Source organism: Balaenoptera physalus (genome assembly GCF_965194825.1).
Source record: "Balaenoptera physalus genome assembly, chromosome: X".
NCBI classification, from domain to species: Eukaryota; Metazoa; Chordata; class Mammalia; order Artiodactyla; family Balaenopteridae; genus Balaenoptera; species Balaenoptera physalus.
In genome coordinates this window covers 32,764,608-32,784,990 of record NC_138903.1, presented here as the reverse complement: position 1 = coordinate 32,784,990, position 20,383 = coordinate 32,764,608, and the positions used below count along the sequence as shown (strand labels likewise).

Here is a 20,383-nt window from a genome sequence, read left to right as displayed (position 1 = left end):
GTATAGAGTTATAATAATTGCATTTTTTTAATGTGTACCTGAATGAAACCAGATCTATATAGCTTGTCTACGCCATGAAAATGAATACCAACTCACAGGGTTTAATACAAAAGGAGTAAACTGTTATTTTCCAGAATATTTTTCTAAAATGTAAATTATAAACAGCTTCCTGGCCATTGATTAGCCACTTGAAATATCAGTTACTAAGACTCCATTCAATTCAACTCTACATCTTAAACAGACAATATGTTATCGTTTCTCAAAAAAGTATTTTGTCTAACTTGTTCACTTTCAAAGTTCTTTTTTATTAAAAAGAAACAATTTAATTGAAAATAATGCCTGTTCCAGCAAATTATTTAGGGAAATCATTTGTAGTATCATTTAATTATTTCCCTCCACTTTTCTTGAAATAAAATCAGACCAGGGAAGAATACAAATGCAATAAAGAACTCTTTTAAAGTGGAGATGCACTTTTCATTTCAAGTGTAGAGGCAGTGACAAGGATACTGACAGTATGCGTCAGTATCTATTATCTGACGCATAATAGGTACTTGTCAATGTGAGCTATTCTAATAGTCACCTATTAAATTTCCTTTCTGCTCTTAATTTTATATTTTCCAGTCGGCATGTTTACTTGAATTTATATTTTCCAGAAAGATGCCAATGCCCACTGTCAACTGTAAGAAACCCTCACAAAAGATATTTTGTTCTTCCTATGTATCTAGTTAAATGCAGTCCTCAAACAGTACAGTTCATGCAACTTTACAAGAAGACCAGCTGTTAATGACCCAGAAAGGAAGAACACAAACACTAAATTGGCAGGAAAGTTTTAATCCCAGCTCTGCCACTAATTAGCTGGGTAACCTTGGCCAAGTTATGGATGCCCTCCAGATACAAATAGCCTCAATCTTAAAAAAAAAAAAAAGCATTTCTAGACAGAAAATCAAGTCCCCATGTTGTTTCATAGGTCTTAAATTTTACTTATTCTCTTATATTGGAACTAGATCTTGCTAGGTTTTATAATTTGTGTATTTGAATTGGCTGAACAATATTATATTAGTTTGATGACTAAACAGGCAAGTGAGACCTAAGCTAAAATTCTAAAATGTTAAATTTCATACACTAGAGAGAGATCATTAATCACTGTACGTGACTATTTACTTGACTTTGTAATAATTATAAAATGAAACTGATCAGTAAGAATAATTGCTGTTCTTTTAAAATACTACTTTTCATAGAATGATTGAGCTAGGAGATTCAGTGAGGGTGAGAAGAAGGCATATGAAAAGATTTATATGCCTGCACTAAAAATTTCAACTTTTTTAACACAGTTTTAACACATTGTTAATTGCATGCCTGAGAGATTATTCCACAGACATTTTGAGAAGGCAACATATATTTAAAATGGCATAAAATACGAACTGATTGTTTAATAAAAACACATGGCATGTTGTAGGAAAACCTCTCTCAAATAAACAGGAAGCTGGGCCTAGACTCTAGAAGCTACTGTGGCAATGAGATTAACAATCTCTTTGCCTTTATCACCATATTTTTCAGAAGTTTCTATTCAAATTTTTTGCCACCAATTTGCTCTGCAAGTATTGATAAATGAAAATTTGCTTTTCCTTCAAGTGTGAACATCACTGAAACTGCCATTAAGACTGATCTTTATAACAATATTCTTCACAGTTCTCTCTTGTCCCCTTCTTTCCCCCAAATCCGACATCATCACCTCTTCTTTCCCCACTGCTTCTCACATCCTTCTATTTGACTGCTAGTAAGTGAAAAGCAGAGGGCAGTAGAAAATGGAGGTGTGTGGAGTAGTGTAATGGACTGCAAGAGTCTCCTAGCCAGTCTCTCAGTCTCCAGTTTCTGTCTCCAACTCTTAATCTACTCTCTGTTTTGGCTCCAGAGATGCTTTCTAAAACAAAATGAAATCAGATCACGCCTATGCTCAATACCTTCTATGGGTTCCCGCTTTCAATAATAATAAATTAAGTTATTCAACTTAAAATTCACTGCCCTCCTCATTATCAATCTGACTTACCCATCCAACCCATTTTCTGTCATTTCCAACATTCCATTCTCAGAATTGGCAATTCAAGTATTCATGAAATGTCACGCTTAGTTCTTTTACCTAACGTTCTTAGAATCTTCTCCTGAGCACACTTCTCTCCCCAAACTCTGTTTATTGGCAAGTTTCTACTCATCCTTCTTAACCAAACACCTCTATTAATCAATTATCCCTGCCTCTGTTATGCATTCTTCCCTCTATTCTAGAAATGGTCACAATCTATGTTATAGAAATGAGTGGACATGTTCCAGGACACCACGCACACAAGAAAAGAGTATGTCTTTCAAGGGGCATTCTGTTGAGGGCAAGGTCGTCCCAGCATAAGGTTGCATCCATCGAAGGAAGGAATGTATTTTTCTAATTCTTATGAATGTGCCATAAGTTCAGCAAGCATTTTTTGTAAACCTGGAGGGAGCACCTACTTCAAATTAACACAAAGTTTCTGTGTGAGCTGGGCCAGCCTTGTGCAAGTTTGTTTTCTCCACTGGAATGTAAGTCCCTCTTGAGTTCAGTGTTCCTGCCTTTTCTGTGTGTTCACTCTCTCCATACCTAGAAATTTGGCTTTATACAGTTGGTGAATTAAACTGTGTTGGGAGGAGTGAACTGAATGATAAAACGAAATTACTGAGAATATAGCTTGAGGGTGTCAAATTTTAAAACTTACAAGAAGCCATACTCCATATTCTACAGTTTCCTTCAAGAAGGAGAGGGTTCCAAACTTGCAACTATCAGATAAATAAGTTCAGGAGATCTAATGCATAGCACAGTAATTATAGTCAAAAATAGTATTTTATAAACTTCAAAGTTGCTAAGACCCTAGATCTTAATTGTTCTCAACACAAAAAAGAAACAATAATTGTGTGATGTGATAAAGGCATTAGCTAACGTGACTGTGGTAATCATATTGCCATATAGAAATGTATCAAACCAACATAGTGTACACCTCAAAATTACACAATGTTATCTGTCAATTATATCTCAATAAAAACAAAAGGATGAGAGGGTCCATAAAGTTAACATGGATTTGGGAAAATAGGAATTACTGTTTCCTCATATTTTACATGTCATTTGAAGTGCAGTCCCCTGGAGCTAACATACTGGTACCCCAGAGGTATGCGGAATCTTTACAGACTAATTGGTTGTATCATTGATAAGGAGCCCAGAGGAGACCCCCGAAAATAAATAACTACCATTGGGTACAAAATTCTCATTTTCAGATTTTCTTCTCATATTTTTCTTGAAAAAGGCTGCAGTGCTTATTGTATGCTGGCGGTTTCACAGTAACAGAGGCAAGGAAGGTAGGTGAAGCAGGAGAAGGCCTTGCAGTGTGGAGGGGCTCAAGCTATGCATATCTTTGAGAACATTTACCACATTGGTGAAAACTTCAAAGTTCACCTAACCTGCCCCCATATTGCCAGCAGGCATCCTGTGGTTAATAAATGTTTCAAAGTGTTTATGAGCCAGACGGGATTTCATCTTCTCTCTGTTTCCCAGGGAACAAATCAGGGGTATGGTCTGTGGGAAGGAGTGTAGGTACCAATAGAAAAAAAAAATGCAGTTGTAACAAATCGAAAGAAAAATCAAAGGGCGAATGAAATGTGGTTTGCTGTTAAAAATCATGGAAAATAAAAGAAACCACCCGCAAATAATACTCAGTCCCTCCAGCTATAAAAATAACTTTCATAAAACTGAAGTTAGTTTGCCTAAATGTTAAATTATACAAAGATTTTAGCACAATATAATTTAAGGTTTTTACCTTGACAGTCTGTAAAATTATGCAAAAATCAGTATTATTTAAGTCTGCACCTTAAATTATGATTGAAAAACTTGCACACTGATTGCAGAATAGTTACAAATATACATAACAGAGACTGCCAGCTTAATCTCTGCATCAGCAGAGACAGAGAGACTGAGGGAGAATGAGACAAGTGACGGTGCAAAAAGTCACGCGAGGGGTTCCACTTATTTACGCAAATCTAAGGGAGATGGACAGAGTGACATACAATATATTTAACAACTGGTACGGCACGGCCTTAGACTAAATTGTTGTAAACCATAAATCAACAAGAAGACCTTGCGGGGTCTTCTACCAGGCAGTGGGCACCCTTGCCCTCTCAACTCTTGATTTGACCTGGCAAGGCTGGAGCTCTCTTTGGTGTGCAACAGGACCAATCTGCATTGCATAAGTTGCTCAGGGATTCTGACTCCCACTTCCTCAAGTCAGCAAGATATGGACTTTGGTTTCTATTTGTTTTGACCAAATTCTGTAGACAGAAAAAGGACAGTGTAGGACTAGAAGATAAATCTACTGGGGGGGAGAAGGAGTCTGGTGTGGTTCAATAAAAAGGCTCATGTGTTGGTGGAAAAGGGCTGGTCAGGCCACAGTAAGTAGCTACAGATGGAGTCCACTCTTAACCCAGGCCCCATGTCAAGGATCCCTGCCTGATGCCCCTGCCTCTCTCATAAGGATGATCCCAGCAATGCTGGGTGGTTTCTGACTTTGGAACCTAGGACTACACAGAGCACATGTTCTCATGGGCACCAAAAGTGAGGACAGAGCCCCAGGGTTGTGTCAGTACGTGGCTTTGTGCTGTGCAGTGTTTGTGTGCTCTGTGTGGGGGTCTGTCAACCCCTTCTCTCAGAAAGTGCATTTCCTCAGGGACTGGGTCATGATTCTGCTCCAGGTTCCTCCATTCAATCTGCCCCTGTCTACGCATGAGCAGAAATCTCTTTGGATTTCTGCATTTAAGAGCATGAATTTTTAGGGCTTCTGTAGATTTTCCCCTAATTGAGGAATTTCTATGAACACTGATGGAAGTTCTGTAAAACTGTTTCTACTTTCAAACAGCTATTACATAAGTCATTTCGTCTTATTTGAAAGTTCAAAAGGAACAGCCAAAATGAAACAAATGGCTGACCCTTGATAGCAGTTTTAGTAGAAACGTTTCTGTTTCACACATGGACAGCTATCAAATTGGGGCCTAATTACTTTACAGTTTTCAACAGGTGGTTCTTAATGGCAAGGCAGTTATCACACATTCAATAAGAAAAGGAGCTAACTAGGTGGACTTGGATGTTTGATTATCTATTTAAGCGTGTAATTGCATTTTTCAATATAATTAGCAATAAAATTGAACGTGTAAATTAATAGATGTGTTTCCCCACTTAAGTAATTGTAATTCAATGCAATACTTTAGATTAGGGGTATTATTTCTCAATTGATAGCAATATAATTTCATGATCATTGTTTTTCTTAATATTTTTTCTGATAAGAACAAAATATATGTAATCAAAAGACTTTTAATAAACTGAGATACCACGTTAAATGTAATTATATTTTGATTAATTTAGATAAAATTTATGGAAGTAAATATTAATATTCAAAGAGTCTAATTAAAAGAATAATGGGAGTTCCCTGGAGGTCCAGTAGTTAGGACTTGGTGCTTTCACTGCTGAGGGCCTGGGTTCAATCTCTGGTTGGGGAACTAAGATCCCGCAAGCTGTGAGGCGTGGGCAAAAAAAAAAAAAAAATTTGAAGAATAAAATCAAACTCCTTACCATGCTATTGAGAATTAACCCTAGCATTTTTCTAGGGCTATATAATAAATTGATATTAAAAAAAGGGTGTGAAACATTTTAACTATTGGTCACACTATAGTTATTATTTTTCACAAATTTTGATATAGATGAATTCAGTTAAACCCTAAACTTTTTTAAAAGAAATGAAGAACAAGATTTAGCATTACTATAAAATAGCATTTTTTCTTCCTAAATGGTCATTTTCAGTGTAAAATTAAACTATTTTTTACATGTTTAAGAAGCTATACTATTTTTCAGGTGTAAATAATCCTATAGAAAACAGGTCAATATAATACCTCTTTCCAGTTACCATTATTTCATTGAATATGCATTCAATATAGTACATAATTGATACATAACTTATACATTTGGGACTATCTCCTGGGGGTTATAAATTCCTTCCTCAAATCAACACATGGCAGTGTCTTTCTGGAAGGCAATAATGCCGTAAAACGTTTCCTCTAAGCCTGTCTTCTTTCTTTCTCTCTCTCTCTCTGTCTTTGTCTCTCTCTCTCTCCTTCCTCCCCTGCCTCCTCTCCTCTCTCTGTCTCTCTCCTTCCCTGGCTTTAGAGAAGCAAGATGCATGGATCCCAGAGCCAGAAAATTAATTCTGTCAACAACTTGAGAGAGCTTAGAAGCAGCTCCTTCCTCAATTGAGCCTCTGAGGAGAACCCAGCACTGGCCAATCCCTTGATTGAAGACTTGATAGACCTAAAACAGAGGACCTATCTAGGTCATGTCTGGATCTCTGATCTGTGAAAAATGTGACATAATAAATACGGATTGTTTTAAGCCCCATGTTTAGTGACTTGTTACGCAGCCATACATAACTGATACAGATAGGGCCCAGCAGGTCAGGCTTGCCGCCACTCTGCTCCCATGGGACTTCCTTATCCAACCATTATATTGGGCAGGCCAAAAAGTTCATTTAGTTTTTTCCGTAAGATGTCTCTAGTAGTGCTTAGTTGTCTTTAACTTCATTAGAAACAATTCTGTTAGATTGTATTGTGACAGCTGTCATATCAGCGTGCATTTAAAAAATAACTTATCAAAATTGGTGAATTTTTGTGTAGCCAATTTGATATTGAAGATGGAAGAAAAAAAGCAACATTTTTGGCGTATTATAGTTTATTATTTCAAGAAAGGTAAAAACGCAACTGGAACGCAAAAAAAAGATTTGTGCAGTGTGTGGAGAAGGTGCTGTGACTGATTGAACGTGTCAAAAGTGGTTTGCGAAGTTTCGTGCTGGAGATTACTGGCTGGACGATGCTCCAAGGTTGCGTAGAGCAGTTGAAGTTGATGGTGATCAAATCAAGACATTAATTGAGAACAATCAACATTACACCACACGGGAGATAGCCGAAATACTCAAAATATCCAAATCAATTGTTGAAAATCATTTGCACCAGCTTGGTTATGTTAATTGCTTTGATGTTTGGGTTCCATGTAAGTTAAGTGAAAAAAACTTTCTTGACCATATTTCCGCATGTGATTCTCTACTTAAACGTAACGAAAATGTTCCATTTTTAAAACAAATTGTGACAGGTGATGAAAAGTGGATACTGTACAACAATGTGGAATGGAAGAGATCATGGGACAAGCAAAATGAACCACCACCAACCACACCAAAGGCCGGTTTTCATCCAAAGAAGGTGATGTTGTGTACATGGTGGGATTGGAAGGGAGTCCTCTATGATGAGCTTCTTCCGGAAAACCAAACAATTAATTCCAACAAGTACTGCTCCCAATCAGACCAACTGAAAGCAGCACTCGATGAAAAGCATCCAGAATTAGTCAACAGAAAACGCATAATCTTCCATCAGGATAGACTGGAAGTCTATAGAATGGATAGTCTTCCAACAAGACTGCATGTTTCTTTGATGACCAGGCAAAAACTGTTACAGCATGGCTGGGAAGTTCTGATTCATCTGCCGTATTCACCAGACATTGCACCTTCGGATTTCCATTTATTTCGGTCTTTACAAAATTCTCTTAATGGAAAAAATTTCAGTTCGCTGGAAGACTGTAAAAGGCACCTGGAACAGTTCTTTGCTCAAAAAGATAAAAAGTTTGGGGAAGATGGAATTATGAAGTTGCCTGAAAAATGGCAGAAGGTAGTGGAACAAAACGGTGAATACCTTGTTCAATAAAGTTCTTGGTGAAAATGAAAAATGTGCCTTCTATTTTTACTTTAAAACCGAAGGAACTTTTTGGCCAACCCAATAAAATTTACAACTAGTGTAACTCTTTGCTTATTCTTGAGGATAAGCTCTTTGTTTAGCAACTAGAGGGCTGACATTGTTATCTACATTCCTATAGTCTTCAGCTGCCTTCAAGTTGCCTGCATTGGTTATTCCATTAAAGTGCCAGCCCTTGATGAAAGCACACACCACAGTTCCATTCTCACCTTTTTGTTGCTGAAGATGATGACACAGTAGCGGGTGTGCATGCCAAAGGGGAGAAAGAAGAGCTCCAGGCTTGAAGTCCCTTCCGCTCCCAGGTGAAGAGTATGTGTAGAGCAGAAGAACTCTTTGATGAAATTGGACTTAATTGCTGCCAAAACATGAAGTAGTGCTTGTTTACATATCATTTCGTAAGTGCTGTTCAAATAAAGCAGCTGTTTCAATTAGTGATTAGAGTTTGGGGATGAATTTTAAAAATGTTCAAAGCATTAGCACACAAAATTAGATGATGCATTTGTTAATGAAAGTATGGGGGACCCCAGCCCAAGCTTGACATAATAAAAATGTGTAATTATGACCCTCTATTAAAGATTCCTTAAAAAACAAAAGGAACCTCACTAGTGTTTAAAATTAGCCTGGATATACATATAAAAATAAATAGCAAAGAGATCATTCCAGAATCTTCAGCTTTTTTGTGGACTATGCAATGATTCAAATTACAGGGTGTAACAGACAACTTAAACTGGAAATAAAGGACTGTTTATAGTTTTATCTTTTTGTTAGTTTTTAAAACATATCCACAAACTCCTCAATACTGTGTTGAATGTGGAGATACGGTGGGCCAGTTTTAGTGACCTGATCCTAACGGAGAGTATGCCAGAATGCAGCAAAATCAAGCAGTATGACTTCTGACACTAGATCAGAAAATGTAATACAACTTCTTCCTAATCATCTCTCTTTCCTGGTTCACTTGCTTTTAGAACCAAGTTGCCATCCTGTGAAGAAGCCAAGGCCACATAGAGAGGCCACATGTAAGCGTCCAAGACAACAGCCCCACTCTCGATCTGACTGCAACTGCCTGACAGACCCTGAGCAAGAGTCACCTAGCTGAGGCCAGTCACCCCCGAAGTGTGAGAGATAATAATATAAGGCATTTTTGTTACTTAATACCACTATATTTGGGGTGGTTTGTTCTGTAGCTAGAGATCACCAGCACATCCCCATATCCATTTTCCTATCCATCATTCTATCCACATTTTCTAAATCTATAGTTATTTCATAAAACAAAGTAAATCTGTCTTCTGCTTAACATTTTAAACATGGTGAGACCTGTCACCTAAATAGGTTTAAACAGTTCAGAATAAGCCAAAGGAAACATAAAGGTCCCTTATCGAAATACATTCATTGTACAGGCGAGGAAACTAAGACTCAGCAGTGAAAGGCAAGATGTGGACAGAGTTTTCCAAAGGGTCATGGTGCAGAAAAGGCTGAGGACCAACACCTCGGGCTCCCACGTGGCTAGCAATCCCCAGGGCTTACCGTTCTGTCTACAGTCGGATTTATTGACTATTTCATTTCATATTATGCTCTATATATAAAAATAAGAAATGCAAACAAATAAAAGCTTTTATTTGCAGCACTCACAGGTTTTTAAGGCATCTGGGGCCTGGGAACAGCCCTCAGCAACATCATGTTCACTGCTACTCACAGCACCGCTGTCATAAGGGAAAGGAAGACAACATCAACAGCATAAACAAGACTCAAAAACAATATTCTATCTTAATTCAATCTTACACATCCTTAAAAATTATGGCTACCTACAGTACGATATGCAAAGACCACAGATGTATTTCCAAGATCATTTTTACGTTTATATTGTTTTAGAAATTTTAAAAATAAGAAAAATCATTTATATTTTCACCATTGCTTTTCTAAAAATTTGGTAAAAACAATTCCTTTTTACTTGCAAATACTGTAGAGAAGTAAACAGTTGATAATAATAATGAAAACCCAAATCCTCAGACCCCAAAGGAGGGTGTCTCAACTTAGGACTACATAGGTAGTCTCTCCAAAAATGGTTCTAGAACCTGATTTCTTGAAAAATTGTCTTCTCTAAGCTAACTGTTCCCACATTTGTTTCTTTCTCATAAAGGTAGAAGGAGACATGGGCAGCTGTTTAATCTCTTGTTGCACTCCTGAAAATTAGCCAATCACAGCCTGAAGCAAGGGCCTCCCTTGAAAGGTTCCATGGCTTCCAGAACCCATCAGTTTTCTCCAAATTGCTCCTCTTGGTATTCATGATTATTTTGCTGTCAATTAGTACCTAGGCTCTAAGATATTGTTTGCCTGATTTTTTTTCTGAGAATATAAAAATCCCGTATTTTCTCACCTTGCCAGCTGATTTGTCTGAATTTGATGCTGTAAAAATATACTATTTCTAAGTAATGTTCTTCCAACCATATCCATTCCTTTTCTCCAAACACTGTCTTTTCTTTATACCACATTCTTAATAAGGTTATTTACCACATCTTGTCATTATTCTGTGCTTTACTTCTACTCACAGGCATTCTGACTATCGGTTTCAGTAATCCCCTTTTTTTAAAAAGAACATTTAATACTTTTATGTCATTTGAGCATTTGATAGATACCTGAAGGCTATGCTAGACATAGTAGATGGATATTTTAGCATTTATAAGAGAGACTACACAAAGAGTGGAAAGAACAACAAAGAATGCTTATTTCTCAATGTACCGCTCTGATGCCATCGCTTTGATAATGGAGCTCTGGGTAGAATGCCTGATTAAAATGCTCAGATAATCTCCAAACCTCATTTTGTTCAATACTTGCAATCACTAGCCCTTCAGTCATTTTTATTTTTTCATAGTGAATAGAAAAGCAGAGCAATTTGGGCTTTGTCTCCTTTTTCTTTTCTTTACCTATTTTGTTGGAGAACAGCTAATGAAAGTGCCTTTTTGAATAAATCAGAGTTGTCTTATCCTCAAAGGAAAGTCTCAAACCCAAAAAAATTGAGTTACCTGTACTATTTATGGTAAAGACAAATAAAAATAATTTACAGACCTAAGAATTTGATTGACTTGCTCATAAAGCTAACGATTGTCATGATTAATTCAGAGACATCAGAAAATAATTTAATAAAATAATCTGGCTCAGGAAAATTCTATTTTACCTGATCAATGTTCTTGACCCTAGAAATTTGATGACAAACCCAACTTGATTACAAAACCAGTATCTTGCATGTTCCAAAGACAGAAAAGAAAACAATTCATTTACCCTTTTGTTAATCCCCATACCTCAATCCATGCTACCATTTTCCTAAATGCTCATTGATTATTGTTGAAGCTAAGGCAGAGGGAGCATTTCAAAGCCTTGGTCTTAAGGAAGAATAGCATCAAAAAAGGCTAAAATTATACAAAACACTGTAGATCAAGCAATGGAATATTTTCTGCTAATTTAGTAGTAGGCCAAAGTCAGAGAGTAGAACTTACTTATGAGGTGGGAAGGGATGGCATTACTTTTTCCTCTGCAATAGTGGTATACAGCTCTTTTCAAGCTAAAATAATCAAAACGATATTGAACTGGTTCTAGTCAGGGCATGAATAAATCAGCTCCAAGAATGGCCTCCTTCTCAAGCTTCTCCAACAGGGAAGGAAGATCTTTATTATAAGCTTTCATACTTCTGGGTTAGCATTCAGGGCTGCATCCAAACCAAACAGCAAATGATCTGGTTCAAGTCTAGTTTTTATGCATCACAGGAAGGAATATAAGAGGATCAATTTTTAGATTCATTCCATCCTCCATGTGTCCATGAGTTTGTCAAAATAGGGCCCCATGGCCATCTGGAGGGCTGTTAAAATGGAATGTTTGCTGCTTTTTGTACCACTCTGGCTCCTGAACAGTTGAGAAGTCTCTAAAGCAAGGGGTGCTAACCTGTGGTACAAGGACAGAGTGAATCTGTGAATTTAAATGGGGAAAAATTCATCTTTATGTCCACTAACTCTTAATAGCAATTTAAACCAAACCACAGTAGTAGTGGTTAACCGTACTATGACTTGATCACCAAACAATCACAAATATGTATACATCACATTTCAGTTCTTGCACATATCTTGAGCTGTCATTTATTTCACTGCTACTTTTAAAGTATGGTAGTTAATCTCTACCAGTAGATCTTACTATGTATTGTGTTAAAGAAGAAGTATCTATTTTAACATATTACAATTTTTAAATATTTTGATAATCTACTAGACTATCACTTTCTTCTATGCTATGGACTGAACTGTGTCATCCTTAAATTTGTATGTTGAAGCCTTAACTCCCAAAATGACTGCATTTGGAGAGAAGGCATACTGTTAGGTAATCAAGGTTAAATAACGTCATAAGGGTGGGGTGCTAATAAGACAGAATTAGCATCCTTATAGAAAGAGACACCAGTGAGCTCAACCTCTCTCTCCATGTGTGCACAAAGAAGAGGTCATGTGAGCACACAGTGAGATGGCTACCACCCATAAGTCAAAAGAAGAGGCCTCAGAATGAAACCTAACTTGCTGGCACCTTGGACTTTCCAGTGTCCAGAACTGTGAGAAATAAATTTCTGTTGTTTAAGCCACCCAGTCTATGGTATCTTGTTATGGCATCCCAAGTAGACTAAGACACTCTGTAATCCTTGCATCTTATTTTATGTATTTATAAAACACTATTCTGTGAAGTAGAATAGGCTTCATAAGACTCTGCTTTCCTTACAGACTTGCCTAATTCTAACTGTTACTAATTATTCAGTGTAGCAGAATGAAATATTTTAAAATCATGGCTCTCCAGAACCCAGCTTTTTTTTTTTAAACAAGAATCAGGACTCAGAAACATATCTCTACCAGGGCCTTCTTTCATTTGGGTGGCTATTCTGGGCCAAGCTATACTGGGAACAATGACGAACGATGAAACCCCTCAGTTCATAGAGTATCCAGTCTGCCATGCAAAGTAGCTCTACAAGAAATAAGTACAAAGCAGAATGATAAACACTTCAAAACCTCTTCAACTTGAATTCACACTTTCCTATGCTGATCCTATAGTCCATATTTATAAGCGTATGCCTTGTACTTCCCCTTGCCTGCCTGCCCCCCACTCCCCCCAATGCTTCTGCAACTCCCTCTTCCTATGATATTTCTATATTTGTAGGATATTTGTAGGAAAGTTCTGCCCCTGCTTTAGATTCTGGTCATCAAGATCATACTCATATTTCAGATCCCAATTTGTATATGATAAAGGAGAACATGGTGTATGCATGGAAAAAAAGGTTACTAGGACCTCATTTTTCTCCTTCAATGTTTTATCTTTCACGAAGATCTCAATAATATCTACGTAGTGATATTCCTTGCCAATCAGCTCACAGAGCATATACATATATATATATTATTTTTTGGTATAACACATACTACTGAATGCATTCTGCCCTGTACAACTGCTTCCATTTGTGTAGATTTTTCTTCTTCTCTGCTTGATGGTTGGCAACTTTAGGGCCAGATCTGCGACTTACTTATCCCAATATTTCTCCAGTACTAAGAACAGTACTTAAGGTGCCACTTAGTAAAAATTTATTGAGTGATAAATACTTCAAAATTGCTGGAAAAAAATTGCAAGTCATATCACTGTAGGAAATTGTTTACAAATTGCCCATTTCTGAGCACTGCTGATCCATCACTCAGTTGTTTTTTTTTTTTTTTTTTTTTAAATTTTTATTTATTATGTTTATTTTTGGCTGTGTTGGGTCTTCGTTTCTGTGCGAGGGCTTTCTCCAGTTGCGGCGAGTGGGGGCCACTCTTCATCGCAGTGCGCGGGCCTCTCACTATCGCGGCCTCTCTTGTTGCGGAGCAGAGGCTCCAGACGCTCAGGCTCAGTAGTTGTGGCTCACGGGCCCAGTTGCTCCGCGGCATGTGGGATCTTCCCAGACCAGGGCTCGAACCCGTGTCCCCTGCATTGGCAGGCAGATTCTCAACCACTGCGCCACCAGGGAAGCCCCATCACTCAGTTTTAAAGTGTGGCTAAAATCAGTCTCCTGTCCTTATCCTTTCTGATAATCCTTGGGATTTAATTAGAATAAAAACTTCTTAACTGTTCTTGCTTATGCTCAGGGATCATGTTCCCATAAAGGAAAATATGTGATGAACATAATGTTTCCTCATCCATGTGGTTTCAACTGTGTTGTTTTATATGTATCTGTTGCTTAAGAAGACCAGTTTACAGAGACATTTTACATTTTTAAATAGGAGATCCATTTTTATGCCACCTGAAAGATAATTTCAGCACTTTATGGCTCATTTGAGAAGAGCTTATTTATCATGTGGGGAGATATTAACAGAAGTGACTCTGAAGAGGAGTATCAGTTAGTATACGCTAGGTCATGCTACAGTAACAACTCCACATCTCAGTGGATTAACACAATAGTTTATTTCTTGCTCACACATGTAGTGATCCTTGGTGAAGGAGGCCTCCATTTCTAAATGTGCCTCTCTCATAACTGTGGCAGGGAAAGGGGACAAGAAAAATTGCTCACTGGGTCTTAAAGCTACCACCTGGAAAAAATAGTCAGCAGTTCTCACATGCCATTGGCCGATTAAGTTATGTGCTCATGGATAACTTCAACATTAGTGGGGAAGTGCAATATTACCATGTGCCTAAAAGAGGAAAACAAGGATATTGGTAAAAAAGCTCTAAAAATAATCCAGTTAGCTTATAGAGATTTTTAAAAACATTTTCTTGTTCTCTTATGTTACCTTGATGATTAAACCTAGAGACCAGACCGGGGCTTTACTGAGATAATGTAATACTTACTATATGGTGTATTACATATGAAAGTTAATCATAGAGGTACTGCACCAGACTTCCATTCTGGTCATGATTGAAAATGCATGTTCTTAAATTTTATTTGTGTCTGGAAATCTGTTCAAGATAAACATTAAGGAGAGTTTTAAGAAAAACAGGATGTGTCACATTATTAAGTATTGTTTTATTAAGATTATATTTAAAGATCAAAAGGCCTCATTATGCTGATGAAGCCAGATTGATGAAATATTAGATAACATTGTGCTATTTGGAGGAAAAACGCTCTTTTGTGTTCCCCTCAGGGTGGAACTTGTTGGTTGCCTATCCCAATAACCACTGGCCCTTCCCTCCTCCCTGACAAAACCCTCATTTTCTTTTGATGTGTATGTGGAGAAGGGCAGTTTCTCAGTCTTCCTTCCAGCTAGGGTTGGTCATCTGATTAAGGTTGGATCAATGGGCTACAAGCAGAAGTGCTACGTGGTATTTCTAGGAAGCTTCCCTTCCAGAAATAGGGCACACTCTTATCCTTTCTGCTGCCTATAAAGTGGACTTGATTGCTGGAGTTCTGGATACTTCAGCTGATCCTTGAGAAAATGAATAAAGGCTTGCCTGTTACATGAACTGGAGCCTGGAGGTGTTACACAGAAAGCAGTCAGGACCCTAGAAGAAGGAGCCACAGTAATGCTTCTAATAAATCTGTTCAGAATTGTCAGAAAAAGCAAGCTTTTTGGTGAACTTGAGACTATTCTATCACAACTCAACATATGGATTTGCGGCTCAGTATTCAATCCATGTCAGTGCTGAAATGACATACCAAGGACCAGCCCTTTTCCTTGAGGAACCGTGTGGCTTTCGCCTTTGTCTCACCCCTGCCTTTGATCTGGGAGACAGTCTTTACAGAGGTGCACAGGAGTAAATCTGCGATCCTTTAAATTAACGGCTCTGAATTTTTCTTTGAGAGCTAATCTGCCGAAGCCTGACTACTCTATGTTCTCCCTGACCCAACACTCAATGTCACTGTACCTTTATGTTTCTTTTCTCACAGGAAGATTTGAGAGAAGAACTAAGACAGCACAGTATTATAAATACAAATGGAAGAGACTATATGAGAAATAACGATCAATAAAGTTTGAGACTGTGGTAGACACACTTCTTAAGCGATACTTCACGCTGAATTGGGAATTATTTTGCATGAGTATTTCCAAAGTTTCCTTCCTTTCCTAAATTAAATTACAAATGCTTTCATACTTGTTGACTCTATTTTGTTTTTGATTTGAAAGGCATAACTTAAAAACATATCTTTACCTGTAGTTTGAGATTCTATGGCTTCAATAATTCTGGAACTTTGGGTCTAACTAAAACCACTTCAGAACATTGTATGAAGAAAAATCATATTAAAATCTGGGTACAGAATTTCCATATTGTGTTCCAAATTATGAAGGTAGACTCAATATTTTTGCTCTTCATTAAACAGACCCACTTTGAGTTACTTCTGCTCACAGATACCTACAGCATTTCTTTGAGATTTCACTCTAGTTTAATTATGTGATACTATAAATTATTTGCAATTAATGTGAAGAAATTGTTTCAAAGCCATTCAGGCAAAATCTGTGACCACAAAGTAACTTCTTGATCAAGAAGCAAGGGACTGGAAAAAAAAAATCCAGGAGAACTGTTTACCGAAGTTTTTTTGGCAATACTAGCATTTCATACTACAAAGAAATTAACATAAATGCCTACAATATTCCATTCCTATGATAATGTTGCCTTATAGCTCAATGTATCAACACTGCCAAATCCTTGCCTCTTGGAATGTTTTTACAGCTAAAAGGATGACACTGATGCTGTCAAGCATTACACAGAGACAATGGTATAAAATACACTAAAAACACAGTAGTAACGGTCAAGTGCACTTCTATAATAGAAACCTGCATTATTTTGTTTCTGCCTGACTTTCTTCAACCTTTATAACATTGTTTTATTCTACTTCACTTTAAATAGCTATTTTATAGTTTAAAACAGATGAGACATATGAGGCAATCTAACTTAAAAAAATTCTACTTCTCTATTGAGAAGTCAAAGTTCCTTTCTAAACTAAATACAGACTTCATAACATGGGTCAAATAAGCTTAAATACAGTTAATCCTCATTATCCACCAATTCTGTATTTGCAAATTCACCTCCTCACTAAAACTGATCTGTAACCGACAAATCAATACTCATGGCACTTTCACAGTTGTTCGCAGGCATGTGCAGAATGGTGGAAAGTTCCAGTAGCTGGTCACACAAGTTCCCAGCTGAGGTCAAATATGGTGACACTGGGCTTTTCTATTTCAGTTTTCCAGCATAGATAAGCAGAGGATGGAGACGGTAGGGGGTAGTACACAAGTACAGAAGTGCAAGCCGAGGGACTTCCCTGGCTGCGCAGTGGTTAAGAATCCACGTGACAATGCAGGGGACACGGGTTCAATCCCTGGTCCAGGAAGATCCCACATGCCGCGGAGCAACTAAGCCCGTGCGCTACAACTACTGAGACTGTGCTCCAGAGCCTGAGAGCCACAACTACTGAAGCCTGTGCGCCTAGAGCCCGTGCTCTGCGGCAAGAGAAGCCACCAAGATAAGAAAGCCCGCGCACCGCAATGAAGAGTAGCCCCCGCTCGCCGCAACTAAAGAAAAAGCCCACGCGCAGCAATGAAGACCCAACACAGCCAAAAATAAAACAAATACATAATAAATAAATTAAAAAAAAAAAAAAAAAAGAAGCACAAGCCGCTCTAGCTCTGAGGTCACGAGGACAGGGTTTAATACCCTTCTCTCGTACCTGTCAGCAGGACTGCCTCAGGCAAGTCATTTAACACTTCTGAACTTCATTTTCTCTGTGTAAAGTAAAATAAAGTGGAATCTACCAGGATAGGTTGTTTTTAGGATTTACAATTATAATCTATGTGGTTATATATACTTCTCCTTGGAGTAATGGTGCAATATTCACTAACTGAGTGTTTATGGCAACTTTATAGAACATAACTACCATGAATAATGAGAATCCACTGCATTTAATAAAGTGCATATGTATTCAATTTTCATGCACATAAACCTAGAAATATATAAAGAGAATAACAGTGTGAATAATATAAATTATATATATAATATAAATTAAATATTTCAAATAAATGAAAACTACTGTGTAATTATATAACAAGTTTACTTGAATGCTAATTTCTCAGAAATTTGCCTCAGATAATTATGAGCATAAAATATATGGACATTTACCCATCGTTCATGTGGTCAACAAATTCTCCAACTTCAGTTAATTGGGGTGGCAAAGAGATAAATGTTGAGGATTCCACAAAAATGACACTAAAATAAATGAAAAAAGGATTATTTTGAATTCTACTGTAACAAATTTCAGATGACCACAAAACATTCTTATTTTAAATTATTTTCCATCATTCATAAACTATAATTAGAATCAGAATAAATTACAATTCAAAAAGTCCATGTGCTCTCATTCTGCGACTCAAAACGCAGGCTAGAAAGAAAAGATCTGGAATGGAAGTAGGTAAAAAATGCTATTTTTATATGGAAAGTCAACACTGAATTCTCATAACAAGGAAATTTAGAGCAAAAATGACCACCCAAATTATATTCCAGAAAGAAAGAGGAAATTACACACTGATCTTAATACAGTCAGAGCTATACACATTTAATAATTTCTAATCCTATTTCCAGAAAAGAGAAACGTTTCTTCCAGGAGTGGACATGAGATTTGGGTACCTAGTTAAATCAGTGCATTAATAATTATGCCATCATCTGGAATCACACAGAAATTCCGTCCTTCCTATATAATAATGCTCATTCCTTCAAGAAACAGTTTTGGAGACTCCATTATGTGTTAGGTATGGGACTAGGTACTGGACAGTACAAACATGAATATGTTATCCTCTCAGCCCCCCACAATGTAGAGAAATGATACTCTAGCGGCAGGTGAAAGATATCATGAAGAGTCATGTCAGGAATGCCTAATCCCTCCTGCAGAGTTGAACAGAATCTGTATAATATTGTTAAGAACAGATTTATCCAAACTTGATTTGTTAAAGGAAACCTTTTTTATTATGTAACAGTTATTAATATCTCACAATACTAGCTTTACAATGAAAAACAGATCAGTAGTAAAATTAATCAAATGTTTTAGTCTTAAAACACACACACATTCACAAACACACATATATGAACTAAACTGCAACACATTTATATATCCTAACATTTGAATGCTGACATCAGTTTTTGTCCTTTTGTTTTAACTTGGTATTTCTGGTGCCTTCATATAAGGGTTGTAAGGAATTTTATAAATATTAAATAATAAAAAGTTTTAAAGAGACAAAATTAACTGTAATAAAATGCAAACTATGAACAATGCAAGCTATGTATCAAACTAGCAGATTTGCTTATATCACTGTAAAGTTACAGTTAAGCAAATGTAGGAATAATTCCTCTCCAGAGAGCAATTTAAACGTAAAGTCATACACTAAATTCTCATTTAAATATCATAAAATTATGAGGCATAAAACATAATGTTTCTTTTTATTTCTATAAATCCATGGTGACTCATTGGGCAATTTATTTTGGTGATAATTTGTTCTGGCTAAAAAAACAATCACAAGGATAATATTACTTGACACACAAATAAAAAACTAAACCAATATAATAAATATTACATTTTTCATATACTATACATGTACCATTTTGAGATAAAATAGCATTCTGTATGCTTCTGTTTGAAAAATCCCTGCTTAATTACAATGAACATGCTTTCCTCAAAATAGACATATTAATTGTAAAATGAAATATAACCTGTCATTAAAATGGAAAAAGATCTTGTTTCATTACTGCAGTTTCTAAATCAGTGGTTCTCATACTTCAATGTGCATTATTATTATCTGGAGTGCTTGTTCAAAATGCAGATTCCCAAGCTTCTATTTGCATGAATTCTGACTTAGTCTGGCATGGATTCCATTTAAAACAAGCTCTCCAGGTGTTTTTAAAATAGCCTGTCTATGGATTAAACTCTGAGTAATCTTGACTTAGACCAGCACTGCTCTAACATTAATGTACAAACAAATACTCTGGAGATGTTGTTAAATGCAGATTCTAACTCAATTGGATTGGAGTGGGCCTGAGAGTCTGTTTTTCTAATAAGCCACCAGGTGATGTTGATTCTGCTGACTCAAGGATGACATTTTGAGAAGCACGAGACTAATCTAAAACAAAACAAAAAAACCCCACATATTTTAAATAATAAAACCAGGCCACCAGAAAAAGAAAAGCAGGGAATGGTTTAGAACAACCATATATTCACTACTGTATAAAAGCAACAAAAACACTGGAAAAATTTGTCCAAATTAACTTTTTCAGAATTCTAGTTCACTAAAGAAAGGCTTGCAGCAATCTAAGTAGTGTTTATTCAAGAAAAGCTGCCAAACCTTGGCAAGAACAGTAGAATTTGTGGCCTTGTAACTTTTATGTTGTAACTCTCCCTCCTCCTTTCCATAGCTCTATAGTAGCCTTGAAAACTAACAGCCTTGCAACCAAGGTAGTTTTAAAAAATGCTCAGGCTTGCAGCCACAGGAGGGAACAGACTGAGACTGGAGCTCTTCAAAAAAGTCCCATCCCTGATTATTGTTCCTGTGTAACCCGTCTCACAGTTCCCTAG

General features: G+C 36.9%; 1 protein-coding gene across 1 annotated transcript in view; it reads right to left on the bottom strand.

The window, feature by feature from the left end:
* Positions 1-20,383, bottom strand: part of CFAP47 (cilia and flagella associated protein 47) — a 421,910-nt gene that overhangs the window by 212,998 nt on the left and 188,529 nt on the right. The window contains 3 exon segments of the mRNA XM_082446774.1: positions 8,061-8,206; positions 9,481-9,551; positions 17,944-18,030. Coding sequence (XP_082302900.1) covers positions 8,061-8,206; positions 9,481-9,551; positions 17,944-18,030 — 304 coding nt within the window.